A 20491-nucleotide genomic window follows, 5' to 3' on the forward strand; every position below is an offset into this window, starting at 1 on the left:
GGAATAAAAAGGTGGGTTCTGATTCTCGGCCTGAAACGTCGACTGTTTATTTCCCTCCATAGATGCTGCCTGACCTGAGTTCCTCCAGCACTTTTTGTGTATTGATCTGGAGTATTGCATTGAGTTCTGGTCGCCCCATTATAGGAAGGATGTGGAGACTATGGAGAGGGTGCAGAAGAGGTTTGCCAAGATGCTGGCTGGATTAGAGGGCATGAGCTATGAGGAGAGGTTGGACAAACTTGGGCTTGTTGTCTCTGGAGCAGCGGAGGAGAGATCTGATAGAGGTTTATAAGATTATGAGAGGCATAGATAGAGTGGACAGCTAGTATCTTATCCCCAGGGTTGAAATGTCTAATACCAGAGGGCATGCATTTAAGGTGAAGGAGGCAAGTCCAAAGGAGATGTGCAGGGCAAGTTTTTTTTTTAAACACATGGTGGGTGCCTGGAATATGCCGCCTGGGGTGGTGGTGGAGGCAGATACAATGGGGGTGTACAAGAAGCTCTTAGACACATGAATGTGAGGGAAATGGTAGGATACGGACATTGTGGAGGCAGAAGGGATTAGTTTCGTTGGGCATTGTATTACTAATGTAATTGGTTCAGCACAACATCGTGGGCTGAAGGGCCTGTTCCTGAGCTGTACTGTTCTGTATTCTATAGTAGAGGGGTGTTTTTCTGACTGGAAAACTCCAATAGTAGGGAAATTATTTGGAAGTGTTCTGAAGGACAGGGTGAATCTGCACTGGGACATGCAGGGATTCATCAGGTATGGTGTAGCAATTAGTGTAACGCTTCACAGTGCCAGCGACCCGGGTTCAATTCCAGCCGCTGTCTGTAAGGAGTTTGTACATTCTCCCCGTGTCTGCATGGGTTTCCTCCAGGTGCTCCGGTTTCCTCCCACATTCCAAAGATGTACAGGTTAGGAAGTTGTGGACATGCTATGTTGGTGCCAGAAGCACGGTGACACTTGCGGGCTGCCCCCAGAACACTCTACGCAAAAGATGCATTTCACTGTATGTTTCAATGTACATGTGACTAATAAAGATATCATAAGATTTCGTCTGACTAAATTAAATTTTATGAAAAGATAAACTGAGTGTGTCAATGAGGGTGGTTCAATTGATGTAGTCTACGTGGACCTTGGGGTGTTTGACGAGGTCTCACAGGAGATTAGTCTAAAAAGTTGAAGCCCAGGGGATACAAGTCAAGTTGACAAATTGGATCCACAAGTGGCTTGGTAGTAGAGGCAGAGGGAGGTGGTGTGTGGGGGGGGCTGCAGGGGGAGTGAGTTTGTGATTAGAAGCCTGTGTCCAGGGGTATCACGGAGTATCACTGTCATATACATTTACAATCTGGATCGGAAAGTACAAGATATAATAAGTTTGAAGATGACATGAAGATTGGTTGTATTGTACACCCATCCATAACCCAGTGGTGACCACTGAGCTGCAGATTTTCATTTGAAACCTCACCTGGTTTCCCAGTGTTCTTTGGGAAAGGAAGTGTGCCATCCTTGCTTGGTCTGGCCCGTATGTGACTCCAGACACATAAGATGGCCGTGTCCTCGCTGAGACTGCCTGCCATTCAATCCTATCGTAACAATTCTCACTGGTGACTCACCACCACCACTACCTGGAGGGCAGTGAGGGAAGGGCTGGCCTCGGGTTTTTTTCAAAAAAAGTAAATACATTGCTTCCAAAATTGGTGTCTGGGCTGTCAGCAGGTGCTAGTTGGACTGTTGATACCCCTCACTGGTGCTGAGCTGTTCCCAGCAACTATGCTGCATTTCTAGTCAAACAACTCACTGTGGGAACAGGTGAAGCAGGGGTACATTTTAAATTGCTTTTATTAAACTATTCACCTTTTAAAAAGTAGCAATTTTCAGACAGATGATATTTAAGTTGACGTTGCCTTTAGCCTAAAATTCATATTATCTGAAATAAAACTGGAATTGAATCTGATTCTGTGCAATTCATCCACTGATGTGACCTGTGTTATTTTTTATCTTGGTGCCTGGATGTGCAGATTTGAGAGAGTAAAGCTGTGTGTGGTTTGTCACACTGCACTTCCAGAGTTAGCCATGTTTTCTAAATACTACCCGTTTGAAGTAAAACCTAGGTTCACCCTGGAGCAGGTGGCTGCTGAGAGGACACCCACTCTCACTGCAGTTGTTGCTCACTGCAGTCTTGCCAAGAGGAACGTTGGGGATATTCTGCTGTGTTCATCTGAATCCAAACATTAGCTGGTCTTAATTATATAGTGTTTCATAGAAGAGTTAAATATCATTTGAACTAAATAAATATTTCTAACCTTTGAAAATTATTTGTTTGTCTTGGCAAGCACATTGTACTTTGTACTTTTTATTGGCTTGAATTTACTGTCTATTTGCCTCTTGTTTAAATAATTAAAACTAGTAACATTTTAAAGGCTTGTAAAGTAACCAAGTCTTTCACAGTACCTGAGCAGCCAGACAAGGCTGTAATGGAAAGATGACACATCCAAGAATCCAGTACTGCCCCAGCAGATTTTGTATTCACGCTTCAGATTTTGCATTCACGATGAAGGAATTAGCGATCTGATTGCCAGAAATGTTAGTTCCAGTAGCAGAGTCTGCAGCTTCATGCCACGGATCAGTCCGTGTAGTTAGCCTGAGAGCAGTTTGTGATGAATGCAGTTAGGTTTATGTGATATGGTTTGTGTATTATTGTTATGCATCGATTCAATCACAGTGTGTTGTGCTGTGACCGTTTCTGCCTCGGTTCACTTGTGTTTTTTCCCTGGTTTGACTTTTCCAGGATGATCTGTTGTCGTTGAAAGTTGGGAGTGTTCTCCACCACCTCAGCATCAAGCGAGCCATTCAGGTTCTCAGAATAAACAATTTTGAAGCAAATTGTCTACGTAGAAGGCCATCTGATGAGGTATGGGTGTGCTTTGCAGGGGATAAATCTCAGGGCTCGTGCTTCCACCGTGAGAGGAGAGAGACTAGAGTTTGTGTTCTCCCCAGGCCACAGTGCTCAGCACTTCAGCCCTGAGCAGGGTGTAGATAATTGAAAGGCAAAGTTGTTCAGTGGTTGGAGTCGTACTTTGCACAAGGCATGGTGGTTGTTGGAGGCCAATCATCCTGGCCCCAGGACCACTGCAGGAGTTCCCCGGCAGTGTCCTGGCCCAACTATCATTGGCTGCTTTATCAATGACCTTCCTTCTGTCATAATGTCCGCAGTGGGGATGTACGAGCTGCCAGCAAATGACACAGCCCATGCCTGAGCCCAGCAAGTAGCAGACAAGGTTCAGGAATGGGCTGATAACTGACACAAGTGTTTGCCACTTATGTGCCAGGCAATGACTACCTGTTCTGGGGGTCACCATGGGGAAACTCAACTGGACCAAACAAAAGGAGCTGCTGCAAGAGCAGGTCAGAGGCTGGGGATCCCGCAGTGAGTGACTCGCCTCCAGACACCCCAAAGACTTACCACCATCTACAAGGTACAATGGAAAACTCTCCACTTGCAGCACCAACAACTCTCCAGGAATGTGCCATCCAGCACAGAGCCACCTGCTTGGCTGCCACCTCATTCACCCTCCATGTCTGGCACACAGTGGCTGTAGTGTGTACCATCCACAAAATGCACAGCGGATACACACCCAGGGGACTCCAGCAGCATCTCCCACACACATGACCTCTGCCACCAAGGACAAGGGCAGCAGACACAAGGGAACACCACCACCTGCGGGTTCCCCTCCAAGTTGCACACCATCCTGGACTTGGAAATGTATTGTCAATCCTTCACCACGGACAGGCACTTAAACAGGAAAGGCAGAGAGGGATACGGTCTAATGCAGGCAAGTGGGATTAGGGTAGATGGGCATCGTGGTCAGCACCAATGAGTTATGCTATGAAGGGTCTGTTTCTGTGCTACACAACTCTATGACTCTGAGTCCATGTCACTCGACCTAAATCCTGAAACTCCGTCCCCAATGGCACTGCAAGCACCCTCAGTCACTGCAATGAACAGTACAGCGCAGGAACAGGCCCTTTGGCCCACCATGTCTGTGCTAACCATAATGCCAATTAAACTAATCCCACCTACCTGCACGTGGTCTGTATCCCTCCGTTCCCTGCCTGTTTGTGTGTCAGTGGTTCAAGGAGGCGGCTCACTCCCACCTTCTCAGGGGCACCTCGGGACGGGCAATAACTGCTGTTCTTGCCACTGATGCCTAGGTCCTAGACAATAATTTAAAAATAGTAGAGACGTGCAGATGTCTGTATAGGATTTCAGTTTTGATAATGTCTGAAATTGTGATGAAGTGGAATTTGAATCGTGTCTGAACACTTTGCCTCCCAGAATAACATCAGCCCAGCAGAGGTGTCTCAGTGGACCAATCACCGGGTAATGGAATGGCTGCGGTCGGCAGACCTGGCAGAATATGCTCCCAACCTGCGAGGCAGCGGAGTGCACGGTGGACTGATGGTAAGGGAGAAATGAGCTGAAGTTCATCCAACTTAGTGGTTTAAATTACACTGACTTGCTTTATTTCTTCCACCTAAGTGCATGGTAATGCCGTACCCCTCGCTACTGGGCTCTCATGGTAATGCCGTACCCCTCGCTACTGGGCTCTCATGGTAATGCCGTACCCCTCGCTACTGGGCTCTCATGGTAATGCCGTACCCCTCGCTACTGGGCTCTCATGGTAATGCCGTACCCCTCGCTACTGGGCTCTCATTGCGTTATTCATCCCTTGCCTTCCTACTTACTCTGATGTAGCTGCTAAATAAAACAAGCTTTTGATTGACAGCTGTTGCTGCTCCCTGTCCAGTCTGTTGCAAGGCAGCAGCTGTTCGAATCGCCACTGCTGGAGGAACTCAGCAGGTCGTACAGCATCTGTGTTTGGGAGGGTGGTAAGGGAATTAAGTCTCCCAGTTGTTTGAATCTTCTGAGCTCATCCATGCTGAAATTGGTAGTGATAGCCAGGAGGTTGTCATGTAACAATGGCTCATCTGCCACTTGCAGGTACTGGAACCTCGTTTTAATGTGGAAACACTGGCAATGCTGCTGAACATCCCTCCCAATAAAACTCTACTCAGACGACACCTGGCCACTCACTTTAATTTACTGGTTGGTCCTGATGCTCAACACCAGAAGCGAGAGGCAGTGGAATCTCCAGACTATGCTCTTCTTACAGCCACAGCCAAAGTTAAGGTGAGCACAAAGATGTCCACCTGCTGTTCACGTTGTCGTTCTGTTTCACGACACTGTCCTTTGTCTCCCTCCTGCTGGTAGAACCAACATCTCAAAGCCTTCTCTGCATAAATTCCACAGGCGTTTTGAAGCCTGATCCTTTGCATTGTAGGCACAGAAGCAGTTTGCAGTGCCTACCAGAGTTATCCTTCCGTGGTATGGCATCCCTCCTGTGTAATCCTGGTGAATTACTCTGCTTAGCATGGTCCTTGTGTCCTTTTGTAATGTGGAGCCCAGAACTAATAAAAATGTAAGGAGTGTAAATACACGGCCTACCTATTTAGCCACATTGTCTCTCCAAAACTTACCCCATGCCAGGTAGTGTTGAAAATGGAAGATGTAAAGGGGGAATGATAAAGATCGAGTGCTGTGTGTTATTCAACGAAAGACACTTCACGTTGAGTAGTCACTTTGTTTTTTGTGGTCTTCCAATCTAACACTAACCTGTGATAATACTGAACCTTTATAATATTGAACCTACACTGAGCCGACCCAAAAGGCAGCAAAGCACCTGCCAGTTTTCCGACTATGAAGTCTCGATCAAAACTTCCACAGTTGAAGTGTTGATTTGCCCACTCCTCCTGTAACTTGCCTCTGGTTTACAGTGATGAGAACAGTCTGATGAGAACACCCCCTTGTCATCTTGTTCACTTGGCTCCCACTCGCTGTGGAACTGAATCATGGGAAGGTAGAGACAGAAGGCTGTTCAGACTCTCAGCATGTTCCACCAGTTAATAGAGTGGTGATTGCCTGTGTCTAAATGTTACTGAGCTTCAAAATATTCCACAGGACCACTCTGCAACAGGGTATGAATTGGTTCCAGTCAGATGTACACTGTGATTGCAGGGAGAGGAGACACTTTGTGCTTTGCACGGTTTGATTTAAATCCATTGAAACCACAGAGACCATTAGACACAACATCTGTTCACCCTTTGAGGAAATAGTGCCTACCCCTACACCTCCACTTTTACCACCCTGTAGACTCCTCCATCTGCTCAGCTCCCTTTAAACATACTCACAGAATTAGTCATTGACTCATACGACACAGAAACAGACACTTGGGCCCACCACGTCCATACCAATCTTTTTACCCACCTATAGCAGTCCCATTTGCCTGTATCCTTCTATGGCTTGCCTTAAAATGTCTCAAAATTATTGGTTGTATCTGATTCCACCTCCTCTGGCAGCGAGTTCCAGATATCAACCACTCCTTGTGTGTTTATATAAATAAAAAAAACACTTGCCCCTCAGATCCCCTTTAAAATTCCTCCCTTTCATCTTGAGCCTAGTTTAAGGTTTTTGATACCACTACCATGGGAATAAGATTCTGAATATCTACCATACCAGTGCCTCTCATAATTTTATATAGCTCTCAGGTCACCCCTCTAGGGAAGACCAGCCCAGCCTATACAATCTCTCCCCATAACTAAAGTCCTCCAATCCAGGCAACCCTGGTGAATCTCCTCTGCACCCTCTCCAGAACTACACACCCTACCAGCACGGCCTAACTAGTGTTTGTAAAGTTCCAACATAACACCCCCAACATTTACATTCTGTGCCCTGACCAATGAAGACGCACATATTATATGCCTTCACCCTATCAAACTGTGTTGCCACTTTCTGGGAAAGCTAGACTGGATTCTGACAACTGAATGAAAAATGTTTCCTCAATAACAAAAGATCTGGAGGTGGGGGACAACTATAAATCAACATCCCTGGTTACAGATGGAGGCCAGAAAGAAAAGTTCTGTTCTGTCAAAGATCTCCTAAAGTGGAACCCTCTGTCGGTGACCTCTTGTCCATCTCTATTCCAAAAAAGAATTAATATCAATACTTTTGTACCGTTGATGTGGTTTGTTGCTGGAAACGCAGCTTCCGTTGACTTGGACCCTGGTAACCGAGTGTTGATCTCTCACAGCCCAAGAAGCTGGTGTTCAGCAACTTCGGGAGCCTGAGGAAACGGAAGCAGGATGAAGAGGAATACATCTGTCCGATGGAACTGGGACTCCCAGCAGGAACTGGGTTCAAAAAAGGGAGCAAACAGGTTCGGGGGATGGAGCTGAGGTTGTACAGTGAGGAGGACCTGGACAGGTTTGAGCAGGTAATGTTGGCTGGCCAGATATATAGTCACCACCGGAACAAGCCAAAAGGTCTTGTGGACGGCATTTTCGCAACTTTGGTTGTACCTGTACACAATATATGGCAGCAAGGCTTCGTGTGCTTCTCTCACTGTGATCACTAGTTTCTCAGGCAGTTATCCTGTGCAGTCCTCTTAATGTGCACAGATCTTCAACTGAGGGAACAGTCACTTGCTGAGTAGTTATGTCGAAGTGTGCTCTGGGTGGTAAGGGATCTAATCTAAGGGCAGGTTGAATTCCAGTGACAGCTATTGGTTTTCTGAAGCAAGTGCACCCTTCCATAGACTTGCCCCTAGTTTGCGCACCTTTCCATAGTCCCCAGTGTGAAATGCCTGCAGAATGAATGGGCAGCAGCAACAGGGCAACTATGGATGGACTGGAGTGTAATTGACCCTTTTGCTTGTGTTTTACTATCAGTGCTACAGCTTGGGAAGTTCTATTGGAAATGTGTGTGGTGTTTAATTTTTTAGATGGATGACTCTGAGGGAACGGTGCGGCAGATTGGAGCATTCTCTGAGGGCATCAACAATCTCACAGTAAGTGTGACATTGAACCGCTATCAAAAGCAATCAACTGTCTAATGGTTATAGATTTGATCCGCAAAACTAGTGCTGTTCTGAAAAACCTTTTGAAATGTGCCCTTTTGTTGTTTCTACTTCCTCGGCCAGTATCTCAGAGCCTTCCCTTTTTGTTTGTAGCACATGTTGAAAGAGGACGAGTTGTTTAAAGACCTTAGCACCAGCTCTCCGTGCACCAGCATGACAGACGAGGACTCCAATGTCTGAGGGTCTGTGGAGACCCAGCGCCTTCAACGTGGGAGTATCTTTAAAAACTTCAGTCCAACACTACAAAATGAACTGCCTGCACTACTAAAAACCTTTTTGTGATGCGTTCCCTTACAGTAAATGCACAAGGCACCACCAAATATTTATTATCTTTTAGAGCTGGAAAAATCTGGGATCTAGTTTTGATGAAAATCCAATCAGTGTGATATTTGACTGCAGTTCTTTTAGAGAAAGTACATTTCAAAATTCAGATGGTTTGTGTTACCATAAAATGCCAGTAATTTGACTTTGTGGATTCATTTTAAGTTTTAAAAACCAGTTATCATTTGATTTTCATGGAGACTTTGTGAAGTTTTAATAATAATGTGTGTACTGGCAGTGCCCTGGATGCTGCAGTCTGGTCCTACCCTCGATTGCCAACAAATAGTTCAGTGACTATCTCATTGGTTACATCAATGAAGCAATATCTCTAGAATGCCTTAAATAACCAAAAATATTGCCATTTTAACTATCCAATTATTTTACACTAATTGTCTTTTTCTGCCACAATGTGAATTTTGTACCTTTTTGTAATTTTCTAAAATGGCAGATAAAAGGATTATTTTGTAATGTGCAACTTTTGAATGGGGTTACTGACTAGTGCAATGATTTGTATCGATGTAGGGATTGTATTCCAGCTGGTTCCTGGCGTAATCCATGTAGAATTTACCTAGTGCTTTTCAAAAAGGTGTGGGGGTTTGAGGTGGTCTGATTCCTGTTTAGTAACCCAAGTTACAAAATAACTTTGGTTAGTCATAGCAGGCAGTGTTAGTTGGGATGGAATCATGTTCATTTTAAATATCGGCACATTTTAAATGGTACAGATTGCATTGTAGGAATTATTTCCATTTCTTAATCAGAGGGGTAACTGGAGAACGTGTGTAACAATCATTGTGAACACCTCAACTGGTTCATGCAAGTTAGTGCTTTGCATTTGGCTACTTAACGAGAACTTCAGTCCCAATGGTGGAGGAGTTGAATGTGAAAACAACATTGAGTATTGGTGTAGAACTGAATGTTAACACTCCAACTGTTGATAGAATGGACTGTGGTTCTGGTGGATTCCTGGACATTGATATTGTTGATTACTTGGTAGTTCTGTAATTAGAAATGCAATTGCCCAGAGCCTGAGCAAAGACCTTGAGAACTGTGGATATTGACAGTGTTCTCTCCTAACCCAGCAGCCTGTACTGTGTTACTAAATGCATCAATTATAACACTAATCTTTGTATTTTAAAGATAACTATTTTATCCAAAACTATGTTCATATTCTAAAAATTAAATATGCTCCTTATTTAAACACTTGTCAAGAGAAACTAATCTTAAAAAGCTGTGTTTGTTCTCCTGACAGTGCCACTCAGATGCCTGGTCTTTATAAATGTATTTTTCTATGTGCACAGCTTTGTAATAGAAAGAAAATAGGTTGCATTGGGTTCAGCAGAAAGTCTGGTGCTCTGGATTCCCTGTGCAGTGGTACAGGACAGCTTGCTGCTCCACGTGGCCTGGATTCAGAACCCAGAGCTCACATCCAACCTTCTAGTAGTTTATTTATTTTACATTGTTGATGATGCCATTTTTCTGCCATATTTATGCATTTTTAGTACTTTTAATAATTTTTCCCACAGGATGTTAAGTAGCTTTCATTGACCATCGAGTTTTTAAACATGTTGAAACCTACAAAGACCATCGGAATTCAGTTGGAGGGTTTATGAAAGCTCTTGCCTGTTGGGTCATTGTATTGTCACATGAATATTGCAAAAAAAAACATCCAGAGGAGGCACATTATTCAGACAGGGATGGTATATGTACCAGGTTCCTTCTCTTCAGTAGCAGCTCCTGATCCAAACCTTGAAGGCAGAATCGTGTATAATCCACTACACTACAGCAATACCTGCATCATATATACTGCCCTCGTGTGAATATTTCAATGTAAAAATAAAGTATTGCATAATGAAGTGTTTGAAATATTTTGGATTTGATGATGAATAAATCACTGGGTACTACTTTCCTATGCAGTGGGGTTGGTTTGTGATGATCCCAAAGCAAACATTGATTCCAATTTAAGCTTTCCCCACTCTAGGCAAACCCTTGTGTAAAATTAGAAGATCCCTTCCTATCAATAAAAAGCTGACATCACAGCATTCCAGATCTTGCCTGGAAACCATGTTATGGTCTCTCCTGGGTGAGATGGGATTTGAACTGGCTCTCACCCAGATGGTAATTCCTTCTGAACTCCCAATCTGTGTAATGAACTGAATCAGTGCTAGCACTGTGGTCAGTGAAGCACAGGGGAGAGGAGAGAGACAGACCTGGGAGGTGGACCAGGTGCCATCTATCAGCCCTTGTCCAGGCAAGGCCAGCACTTCCACATTTGATAGGTACAAACCACAGCAAGTGTTTCTCTGCTGCCTGGCAGATGGAGGTGCCAGATAGTCAATCAGCTTTCAACAGACTTCACTGTGAGACCTTTCCATCATACCTTGTGGTAGAATCAGTGAGATAAATATGTCTCAGGCATGTGTAGATGGTGTGATCAGGCGGCGGTGGCTGCAGTTGAGTGCCCTGCCACCTACAGCAGTACTGCTCTACACAATTCAACACAAGTGCCATTTAATAACTTTACTTTGCTCCATTATTACATAGATAATGCATTAAATGTTACAATTGTGCAGGTATTAATTCTGCTAAATGTGAAGTTGCCAAAGTTTAAACATTTGGGAAATCCTGCAGATAGCTGAAGTGATCTTTAATACAGTAGTGTGGTCTGCCCTTGGTGGTAAGGACCAAAGGCTGACAGGCAAATACTAGTAGTGTACAGGAAAACATTCCTTAAGTTAGCTTATATAGTTATCAGCCTCTGACTTAAACTCTAAATCAAGTTGGCATTAATTAACTTTTTCAAGCAGCTGCAGAAGATAACTGCAGTGGATGGAAGGAGCTACCTACAGAAACTGGTTAAATGGCTGGATAGTGAGGAGCGGAAATCAAGGCTGCATGTCCAACAAAGCATGATTTTATCTGTGATGAGGTTGAGAGTACAAGGATTTTATACTGGATCATCTGGTCAAACCAGGATCCGCAAGGTATAGAAGGCTTTGGAAACCATCTAAGTGGGGCTAGTATAGGCATGTAGAGTGGTCATCATGGATAGGGTGGGCTGTAGGGCACATTAGCAGAGTTGAACAGCACAGTAACAAGGTATCTGCTCGAGAATGAGGGTGTACTGTTGATGTCACTTTCTGCTTCAGGGACAAGCTCTGCTGAACAAGTTTCTAAAATAACCGCTCCCTTAGCATTAATATGGTACAGACTATCACCATTCAGCCTTGCCGGGGATTCCAGAGAAGTTGAGACCTTGAAGCAGCTCCAATGGGAGCTGTTTCAGACCGTGAGTGAAGAACCCATGACATTTGAAATTGAGTTGTTAAATTTTCCTGTGTGCCCACTTGCCAAATCATTCACTTGAGTCAGTCTAACAGGGAGCAACACAACAAGCCACCCCTAGGAATGATCCTGACAAGGAATAGTCAGAGCACAGATACAGGCCCTTCGGCCCAACCAGTCCATACTGACCACATTGTCCACGCAGTTGGTCCCAATTTCCTGTGTTCTGCCCATATCCCTCCAAGCCCTGCCCCTCCATGTACCTATCCAGGTTCTTAAATGACACTGTTGTACCTGCCTCACCCACTTCCTCTGGCAGCTCGTTCCATATACTCACCACCCTCTGCATGGAAAAAGTTGCCCCTCAGGTCGCTTTTAAATCTTTCCCCTCCCCTGGGGAGAAGACTGTTACCGTAATGCCCAATAATCTAACAAACTCTCACACAGCTGTGGTTTTCCCACTAGGGCTGAAGCAGTTCATTTGCATTACCCTACCTTCCACACCTGGTCTTAATGGTGTCAATATAACATTTCCTTGGTCAGGAAATGCTTTGGTCAGAAACCTTTTAAGGGTTCCCCTTAACCTGCAGCCAGTGCTGATTACATAGCAAGCAAACCACAGCACATTAAAATGAATGTTATTTTTAAAAATTGCTTTAATCTCCATTTCAAACTGAAGTTATGCCAAAAACCTACCCACAGTAATCCTCTAGACACATGACATTCACATCACTTCTGTCACTGTGGCCCTGTCAGAGATGCAGCTGCCCCTGTCCTTTCCTTCCTGTTGCTGTGTTCCCAGAACTCTCACCTCAAGCACAAATTACATTCTCTCATCTAATTAGCTGCATGTCAGCCACACCACCAGCCTTTGCCTAATCACCTTTACAGAGCAGGATATACAAAGTCAGACACTGGAGCTTAGTGCAAGTAGAGAGCCTAAAGGAGCAGAGAATTGTTTGGACGTGCCTCTGCTGCTTCCCCATTCCAAAGCCAGAGTGTCTCTCTCAAACACTGTTTTGCAAATTTACAATGAAGCAGCAGCAGTTCAAAAGTACAAAGTACAGCCAGCCGAGACCACCCGCCCCAAAAGCTTGCCTTTGAATTTCAGCTGAAATGACATGCTGGCGTTTTACGATTAAGTAGGTAGCTTATATAAAATGGAATCCTGGCCAGTACTCCGATTCCATTTCTGGCCAGAAGCTCAAAATGCAAACCGTGCGTCCTGACCGTAGCCCAGTTTGTCAAGGTTCGGGTTACAGGCGAATTCTATCATTGGAGGAGGACCACACATTAGAATGAGCACATCATCTGCTGGTGGGGGCAGGTGGTCCTGGATCATCTGTTCACTCACAAATCCCTCACTGTATTTCCAGCCTAAAAGTCAAAGAAACAATTGGAACGTTTGTGTAAAGAAAAACAAGCTAGTTGCATTTGTGCTGTCTGGTTCTGAGAAATCCCCAACCAGCTGCATTGTCTCTGCATCTCAAACAGACGACTGTTCATCACTGCTGGGATACACTTCAACCTCATGCAGGTCTCCGATCTACACCAAAAGCTCAACACTCAGAACAAGCAAAGGTTCATCCCCTCTCCAAACTTCCCAAAACACTCAGCAGAGACTTTGCAGCTGCAACCAGAGTCAGAACCTGCAGGGATCACTGTAACCAAGCCATCCTCTGATTAAAACAGATTATCCAAGCAAACTGATTGTTATTTATCATACTAAGTCTGTGAACAGTTTCCATTTAATAGCACTGTTTTTGAAGCTACTTCACTGGAAGCTGTGAAGAAATTGAGTAACAAGAGATGTGAAAGACAACCATCTTCAAGCAGAGAGGAAGAGGGGTAGGGAGGGAATTTCAGAGTTTAGGGCCCAGACAGCTTAAGGAACGGCCACCAATGGGGGGGGCAATGAATAGTGGGAATGATTGCAGTACCGGAATTGGAGAGGAGGTTGTGGATGGATGAAGGGGGTTTCAGCAATAGGGAGGGGTTTAGGGGCCGGAAAAGGTCATAGGGATAGGGAGGGGACCACAGAGGGATCTCCAAAACTGCTGAGAAGTGAAGGCATTGCTGGAGCTGACCGAGGAGTTTGCGAAGTATGTGGCACTTTGAGAGACTCGTACCTTCCGGTGCTTTGTCCAAGGTGTACCAGATTATCACACGATGAGGATTCTCTGCCTCAATTTCTTCCAGCTCAGATTGCAGAAGAATGTCTTTCTCACTCTGCAAAAGTTAAAAAGCCGATTACAACCGTACTTACAACATAAACCCTGGGTAATTCTATACATCTGTCCAAAACCAACCAGCTTCAACCTCAAATCTGCTCAACAGCCAAGCATCTAGTCCTCTGTGAGAACTCCAAAGACTTCTGCCAAGGGATTTCTATCTCAACCCTAAACAACTAACCCCAACCCATAGTCCTTGGTTCCAGACTCCTCACACATTTTACTTTTCATTAACCTCAATCTCCAAAAGCCTTTCTGGAACAGCATGTTAGTGAACCGAGGGAACATGCTATCTTAGATCTGGTCCTGTGCAATGAGACAGCTAAAATTAATGATCTTGTAGTTGGGGATCCTCTTGGAAAGAGTGACCATAGTATGATTGAATTTCTCATACAAATGGAGGGTGCGATAGTTTGATCTAAAACCAGTGTATTATGCCTAAACAAGGGAGACTACAACGGGATGAGGGAGGAGTTGGCTAGTGTCGACTGGGAACACAGGCTATACGGTGGGACAGTTGAGGAACAGTGGAAGAGTTTCAAAGAGATTTTCCACTGTTTTCAACAAAAGTATGTTCCAGTTAAAAGCAAGGACAGTAAGGGTGGGGAGAGCCAGCCTTGGATAACTAAGGAAACAAAAGGCGGCATGAAGCTAAAAAGCTCATGCATACAAAGTCGCCAAGAGTAGTGGGAAACTGGAAGATTGGGAAATCTTTAAACAGCAACAAAGAACCACTAAGCAAGCAGTAAGGGAAGATAGATTATGAAAGTAAACTAGAACAAAATATAAAAACAGATAGTAAAAGTTTTTATAATTATATAAAGTGGAAAAGGGTGGCTAAAGTGAACGTAGGTCCCTTGGAAGATGAGAAGGGGGAATTAATATTTGGTAATGTCGAAATGGCCAAGGCCCTTGAAGGACTATTTTGTGTCAGTCTTCATAGTGGAGGACACGTCTAACATGCCAAAGAGAGATGTTATGGATGCGATGGGAGGTGAGGACCTCGATACAATCGCTGTCACTAAAGAGGCAGTGATGAGCAAACCAGTGGGCCTAAAGGTAGACAAGTCCCCTGGTCTTGATGGGGTGCATCCCAGGGGCCTGAAAGAAATGGTGGAAGTTATAGTAGAGGTGTTTGTGATAATTTACCAAAATTCTCTGGACTCTGGGCAGGTCCCGGCAGATTGGAAGACAGCGAATGTCACGCTATTGTTTAAAAAAGGATTAGGCAAAGGGCAGGTAACTATAGGCCAGTTAGCTTAACGTCTGTATTCGGGAAAATGCTTGAAGCTATCATAAAGATCTTTATCAGTCACACGTACATCAAAACACACAGTGAAATGCATCTTTTGCGTAGAGTTCTGGGGGCAGCCCGCAAGCGTCGCCACACTTCCAGCGCCAACATAGCACGCCCACAACTTCCTAACCCGTACGGTCTTTGGAATGTGGGAGGAAACCAGAGCACCCGGAGGAAACCCACGCAGACACGGGGAGAACGTACAAACTCCTTATAAACAGCGGCCGGAATTGAACCCGGGTCACTGGCGCTGTAATAGCATTATGCTAACTGCTACGCTACCGTGACATTAAGGAAGAAATAGACATCATGGATTCAGGAAGGGCAGGTCCTGTTTGACAAACTTATTGGAGTTCTTTGAGGATATAATGAGGGGAACAGGTGCATGTTGTATACTTGGATTTCCAGAAGGCATTTGATAAGGTGCCACGTAAAAGACTCATCCATAAGACAAGGATGCATGGAGTTGGGGGTAAGGTATTAGCATGGACAGAGGATTGGTTAACCAATAGAAGGCAGAGAGTTGGGATAAATGGGTGTTTCTCTGGTTGGCAATCAGTGGTGAGTGGGGTACCACAGGGGTCGGTGCTGGGCCCACAACTGTTCACGAGATACATTAACGATTTGGAAGAGGGGACCGAGTGTAGCGTATCTAAGTTTGCTGATGACACTAAATTGAGTGAAAAAGCAAATTGTGCAGAGGATGTGGAGAGTCTGCAGAGAGATATAGATAGGTTAAGTGAGTGGGCAAGGGTCTGGCAGATGGAGTACAATGTTGGTAAATGTCAGGTCATCCACTTTGGAAGGAAAAATAGCAGATCAGATTATTTAAACGGTGAAAGATTGCAGCCTGCTGTTGTGCAGAGGGACTTGGGAGTGCTTGTACATGAATCGCAAAAGGTTGGCTTGCAGGTGCAACAGGTTATCAAGAAGGCAAATGAAATGTTGGTCTTCATTGCTGGAGGGATTGAATTTAAGAGCAGGGAGGTTATGCTGCAACTGTACAGGGCACTGGTGAGGCTGCACCTGGAGTACTGCGTGCAGTTCTGGTCTCCTTACTTGAGGAAAGATATACTGGCTTTGGAGGCAGTGCGGAGGAGGTTCACCAGGTTGACTAGAGTTTATCTGGAGGATTAGAGCAAAGTGGGAGAATGGGATCTGCTGGATTGCTCCAATAACGAGTTGGCATTGTAACAATTCTAATTCTGCTTAAATATTCAGAGTCGACCCAAACAGCCATGCTAACATTTTTACCAGATGAGAGGCCTGGATTCAGTCACTGAGAAATGATCAACATCTCAGAGATTCCCCTTAATCTTCAGCGTTTCTCCATCAGCTGAGCTGCCTCCAGCCTCCACCAGAGATCATTTGAACTTTATTTCGGCTAGTTTGACTCAGACACCTGGAAACGTTGTACCTTTTACAGCAGGTTGGCAAGGAGCCAACCTATCGTTGCCAGGAAGCAGCTTCCCAAAGCCAGATGCCAGCAGTTCCATGGAATTGATGATGGCACCAGGCTGGGAAAATCAGAATCTCAGAGGCCACTGGATCCACAGGAGCAACAGTACAGGGCAGTGGCCACCGCTTACGATTCTGCTCAGGGTTAGTGCGAGACAGTGCTCAGTGCTGCTGACCTCTAACAGCGAGGTGGTCCCTTACCTGGTTGGCAAACAACAGGTGGCAAATCGTGGGGTCATTGGGATCCTTCACAATCGCTCGGATCAGTTGCAGCATAGGGGTGATGCCTGGAAAGTTTCAACAGCACATGTCAGAGACAAGAGCTGCAGCAACTGCTTAACCTCCCAAAGACTTCACAGATTTGGATGATGGAATAAATGGTTTTGTGGCTAAGTTTGCGGATGACACCAAGATAGGTGGAGGAGTAGGGAGTATTGAAGAGATAGAAAAGTTGCAGAGGGACCTAGACAGTTTAGGAGAATGGTCAAGGAAATGGCAGATGAGATTCAATGTAGGGAAATGTGCAGTTGTACACTTTGGAAGCAGAAATAAGCGGGCAGATTCTTATCTAGGAGGAGAGAAAATCCAAAGCACGGAAGTACAAAGGGACTTGGGGGTACTCGTGCAGGATAGCTTAAAGGTTAACCACCAGGTCGGATCGGTGGTAAAGAAAGCGAATGCTATATTGGCATTCATTTCAAGAGGTATAGTGTATAAAAGTAAGGAAGTGTTGATGAGGCTCTACAGGGCACTAGTGAGGCCTCATTTGGAATATTGTACGCTGTTTTGGGCCCCACATCTTAGGAAGGATGTGTTGACGTTGGAGAGGGTTCAGAGGAGATTTACGGGGATGATTCCAGTTTGAAAGGGCTTACGTATGAGGAGCGTTTGTCGGCTCTTGGACTGTACTTGCTGGAGTACAGAAGAATGAGAGGGGACCTCATAGCGACATTTAAAATATTGATAGGAAAGGACAGAGTAAATGTGGCTAGGCTGTTTCCCTTGGTGGGTGAGTCCAGGACCAGAGGGCACAATCTTAGAATTAGAGGGTACGGTTTCAAAACAGAGATGAGGAAAAATTTCTTTAGCCAGAGGGTGGTGAATTTGTGGAACTCCTTGCCACGTACAGCAGTGGAGGCCAGATCAGTGGGGGCGTTCAAGGAGGAGATAGATAGATATCTAAATAGTCAGGATATCAAGGGATATGGGGATAAGGCCGGTAATTGGGATTAGAATAGTTTTTTTTTCTTCTTCTTCTTCCCCCATTCCCCATTTCTCATTTCTATTTCCCTTTCCTTGGAGCAGACTCGATGGGCCGAATGGCCTACTTCTGCTCCCTTGTCTTGTGATCTTGTGATCTTGTGACTCTCGTGTTCGAGCCAACGGGACAGCCACACAAAAAGCCGATGCAGGTGGAGAGTTCACTCAGGACACCAGGAGAACTCAAGAACACATCACTGCCTGACACCTGTGGCGGTGTGGGAGGCTGGAACAATTGCTCCAATCACTTGCCTTGTCCCATTTTGTCTCCGACTCTGTGATCCAACGGCAGGCAAAGAAAGTCACCTCCACTCACCTGTCCCACCAGCAATCATGCCCACTTTCTTAACCTCCTTGATCTTGGCTTCAGATTTCTTATCAGGACGAATGGCAAACTGTCCTGTGAACAAAACACAGCTCAATCACCAAACGCCCATGACCCACAGCCCCATTCCAAGACTCTGGTGCTCATCATATCCCTGGTACTGGCTCCTCACCACCAGGGCATGGGCACCACTGGCAGGACAAGTGTTTGTTGCCCAAAGGTGGGTGTTGGAGTGTGGAACGCACTGCCCAAGGGGCTGGAGGAGGCAGAGACCCTCACAGCATTGAAGCAGCTTCAATCGCCAAGGCAGGGAGGTCTATGGACCAAGTGCTGGTGGATGGGATTAGTGTGGATGGGTGGTTGATGGCTAGCATAGCCGCGATGAGCCGAAGGGCCTTGTTCTGTGCTGTGTGACTCTGACCTTTCAAAACCAAGTGGCTTGCTGCTAGAGCTCAGAGCAGTTGGAGGGTGGACCCCATTGCCCTGGGTCTGAGGTCACGTAAACCAAAGAATATGGCAGATGCTGGAAAGCTGAAATAAAAACAGGAAATGCCCGAAACCCTCAGCAGGTCGGGCAGCGTCTGTGGAGACAGACAAATCCTCAGGTCAAAAACCCTTCATCAGAACAGGTTCCACAGATGCTGCCTGACCCGATGTGACATTTTGGTGAACGTCACTGACAGATCTTCATTCATTTGTTTTGGCCAACTAGGCTGTCAGCTGGAGCCGCCCAGAGCTGGAGACCAATCCTCAGGCCTGGAGATAACCCTACCCGTGCGATGCAGCAGCCGTGCCTGGGAACCAAGGTAACAGGGAGGCAGCAGCTTCTCATCCCGCCCGGATGACACTGTAAACATCCACTGGCACAGGGGACGGGAGTTCAGAGATCTCGGCCGTTATGGGGCCCTCAGTGGCTCGACAGCAGCGAGGTTGCCGGGACAAGGAATCCGTTCTGTAGCAGGATGAGTGCAGCAGAGGAACTCCCGATTCCAGTCCACCAACAGCCGGGGAGACACAGCTCCCAAATCCCAGATCATTGCTACATCCCAGAGCCCCACTGCCCACCTCTGACCCAGCCAAGCTCAATCCCAAGGTGAGAGTTCCTCAGCGAGACACCAACTTGCCTTTTCCCTTGTAAACAAGCAGACCGCTAGGTCCCCGGAAGTCAATGCTGTCCTGGAGCCTCAGGTTCTCCAGGTACTGGGACATTTTACCTCCTTCAGGGAACTTTGGATGGACACCCTTAAAGTAAATCTGAAACAGGGAACACTAGTTATTGACCAGTCTCCAGGAGCAACAGCAGGAACTGAACCCACGATCTCCCCTCGACACCACACAGCCCCAACATCCCACTGCCAACAGCAATGCAGCAATGGTCTCAACACTGCAGCTTCTGCTCTGTGGGCAGCCCAGACCCACCAGCCGTTGCTGCAGGACAGGACATCCCAGATCAGAGAATTTACAGCACAGGGACAGGCCATTCGGCCCTTCTGCTCCCTGGTGAGGTTTCTGCAGCGTGCTGTTGTGCAGAGGGACTTGAAGAGCTTGTGCATGAATCGTAAAAGGTTGGTTTGCAGGTGCAACAGGTTATCAAGAAGGCAAATGGAATGTTGGCCTTCATTGCTGAAGGGATTGAATTTAAGAGCAGGGAGGTTATGCTGCAACTGTACAGGGTACTGGTGAGGCCGCACCTGGAGTACTGCGTGCAGTTCTGGTCTCCTTACTTGAGGAAAGATATACTGGCTTTGGAGGCGGTGCAGAGGAGGTTCATCAGGTTGATTCTGGAGATGAGGGGGTTAGCCTATGAGGAGAGATTGAGTCGCCTGGGACTGTACTCGCTGGATTTCAGAAGAATGAGAGGGGATCTTATAGAAACATAAAATTATGAAAGGGATAGATAAGATAGAGGCAGGAAGGTTGCGTCCACTAGTAGGTGAGACTAGAACTAGGGGACATGGCTTCAAGATTCAAGGGAATAGATTTAGGATGGAGATGAGGAGAAACTGCTTTTCCCAGAGAGTAGTGAATCTGTGGAATTCTCTGCCCAGGGAAGCAGTGGAGGCTGCCTCATTAAATAGATTTAAGACACAGTTAGACAGATTTTTGCATAGTGGGGGAATGAAGGGTGATGGGGAAAAGGCAGGTTGGTGGATCTGAGTCCACGGCCAGATCAGCCATGATCTTATTGAATGGCAGAGCAGGCTCGATGGGCTGGATGGCCGATTCCTGCTCCTGTTTCTTATGTTCTTATGCTCAGCCCCAATAGACACTGAAGGTGGTCACACACACGGGCGGGGAATGGTCCATTAAGTTCTCAGGATGCCAAGGGAGTACAGA

General features: G+C 45.9%; 2 protein-coding genes across 9 annotated transcripts in view; one reads left to right on the forward strand and one right to left on the reverse strand.

The window, feature by feature from the left end:
* ppfibp1b (PPFIA binding protein 1b) overlaps positions 1–10566 on the forward strand; it is a 165049-nt gene extending 154483 nt beyond the window's left edge. For 3 of the 7 annotated variants that reach the window (XM_052030073.1, XM_052030072.1, XM_052030071.1), the window contains 6 exons: positions 2796–2918; positions 4344–4469; positions 5010–5198; positions 7156–7338; positions 7846–7911; positions 8074–10565. In XM_052030073.1, coding sequence (XP_051886033.1) covers positions 2796–2918; positions 4344–4469; positions 5010–5198; positions 7156–7338; positions 7846–7911; positions 8074–8160 — 774 coding nt within the window. In that variant the 3' untranslated portion in view covers positions 8161–10565. Of the gene's footprint in view, positions 1–2795; positions 2919–4343; positions 4470–5009; positions 5199–7155; positions 7339–7845; positions 7912–8073 lie in introns of all 7 variants that reach the window. The other 4 variants (XM_052030068.1, XM_052030070.1, XM_052030074.1 and 1 more) reach the window with 3 other exon arrangements.
* The window catches only part of LOC127578273 (NADH-cytochrome b5 reductase 3-like), a 644669-nt gene that overhangs the window by 610025 nt on the left and 14153 nt on the right, over positions 1–20491 (reverse strand). Inside the window, exons 5-9 of one of the 2 annotated variants that reach the window (XR_007957506.1) lie at positions 19279–19408; positions 18146–18229; positions 16771–16856; positions 13713–13812; positions 11924–12960 (exon numbers count right to left, since the gene is read on the reverse strand). Coding sequence is in view for 1 of the 2 variants with exons in the window: in XM_052030079.1 (XP_051886039.1) it covers positions 12788–12960; positions 13713–13812; positions 16771–16856; positions 18146–18229; positions 19279–19408 (573 nt within the window). In the remaining variant the exon portion in view is untranslated. Of the gene's footprint in view, positions 1–10803; positions 12961–13712; positions 13813–16770; positions 16857–18145; positions 18230–19278; positions 19409–20491 lie in introns of those variants that run through there. The other variant, XM_052030079.1, reaches the window with a different exon arrangement.

The sequence above is a fragment of the Pristis pectinata genome, chromosome 15, assembly GCF_009764475.1.
Source record: "Pristis pectinata isolate sPriPec2 chromosome 15, sPriPec2.1.pri, whole genome shotgun sequence".
In the NCBI taxonomy this organism is placed as follows: Eukaryota; Metazoa; Chordata; class Chondrichthyes; order Rhinopristiformes; family Pristidae; genus Pristis; species Pristis pectinata.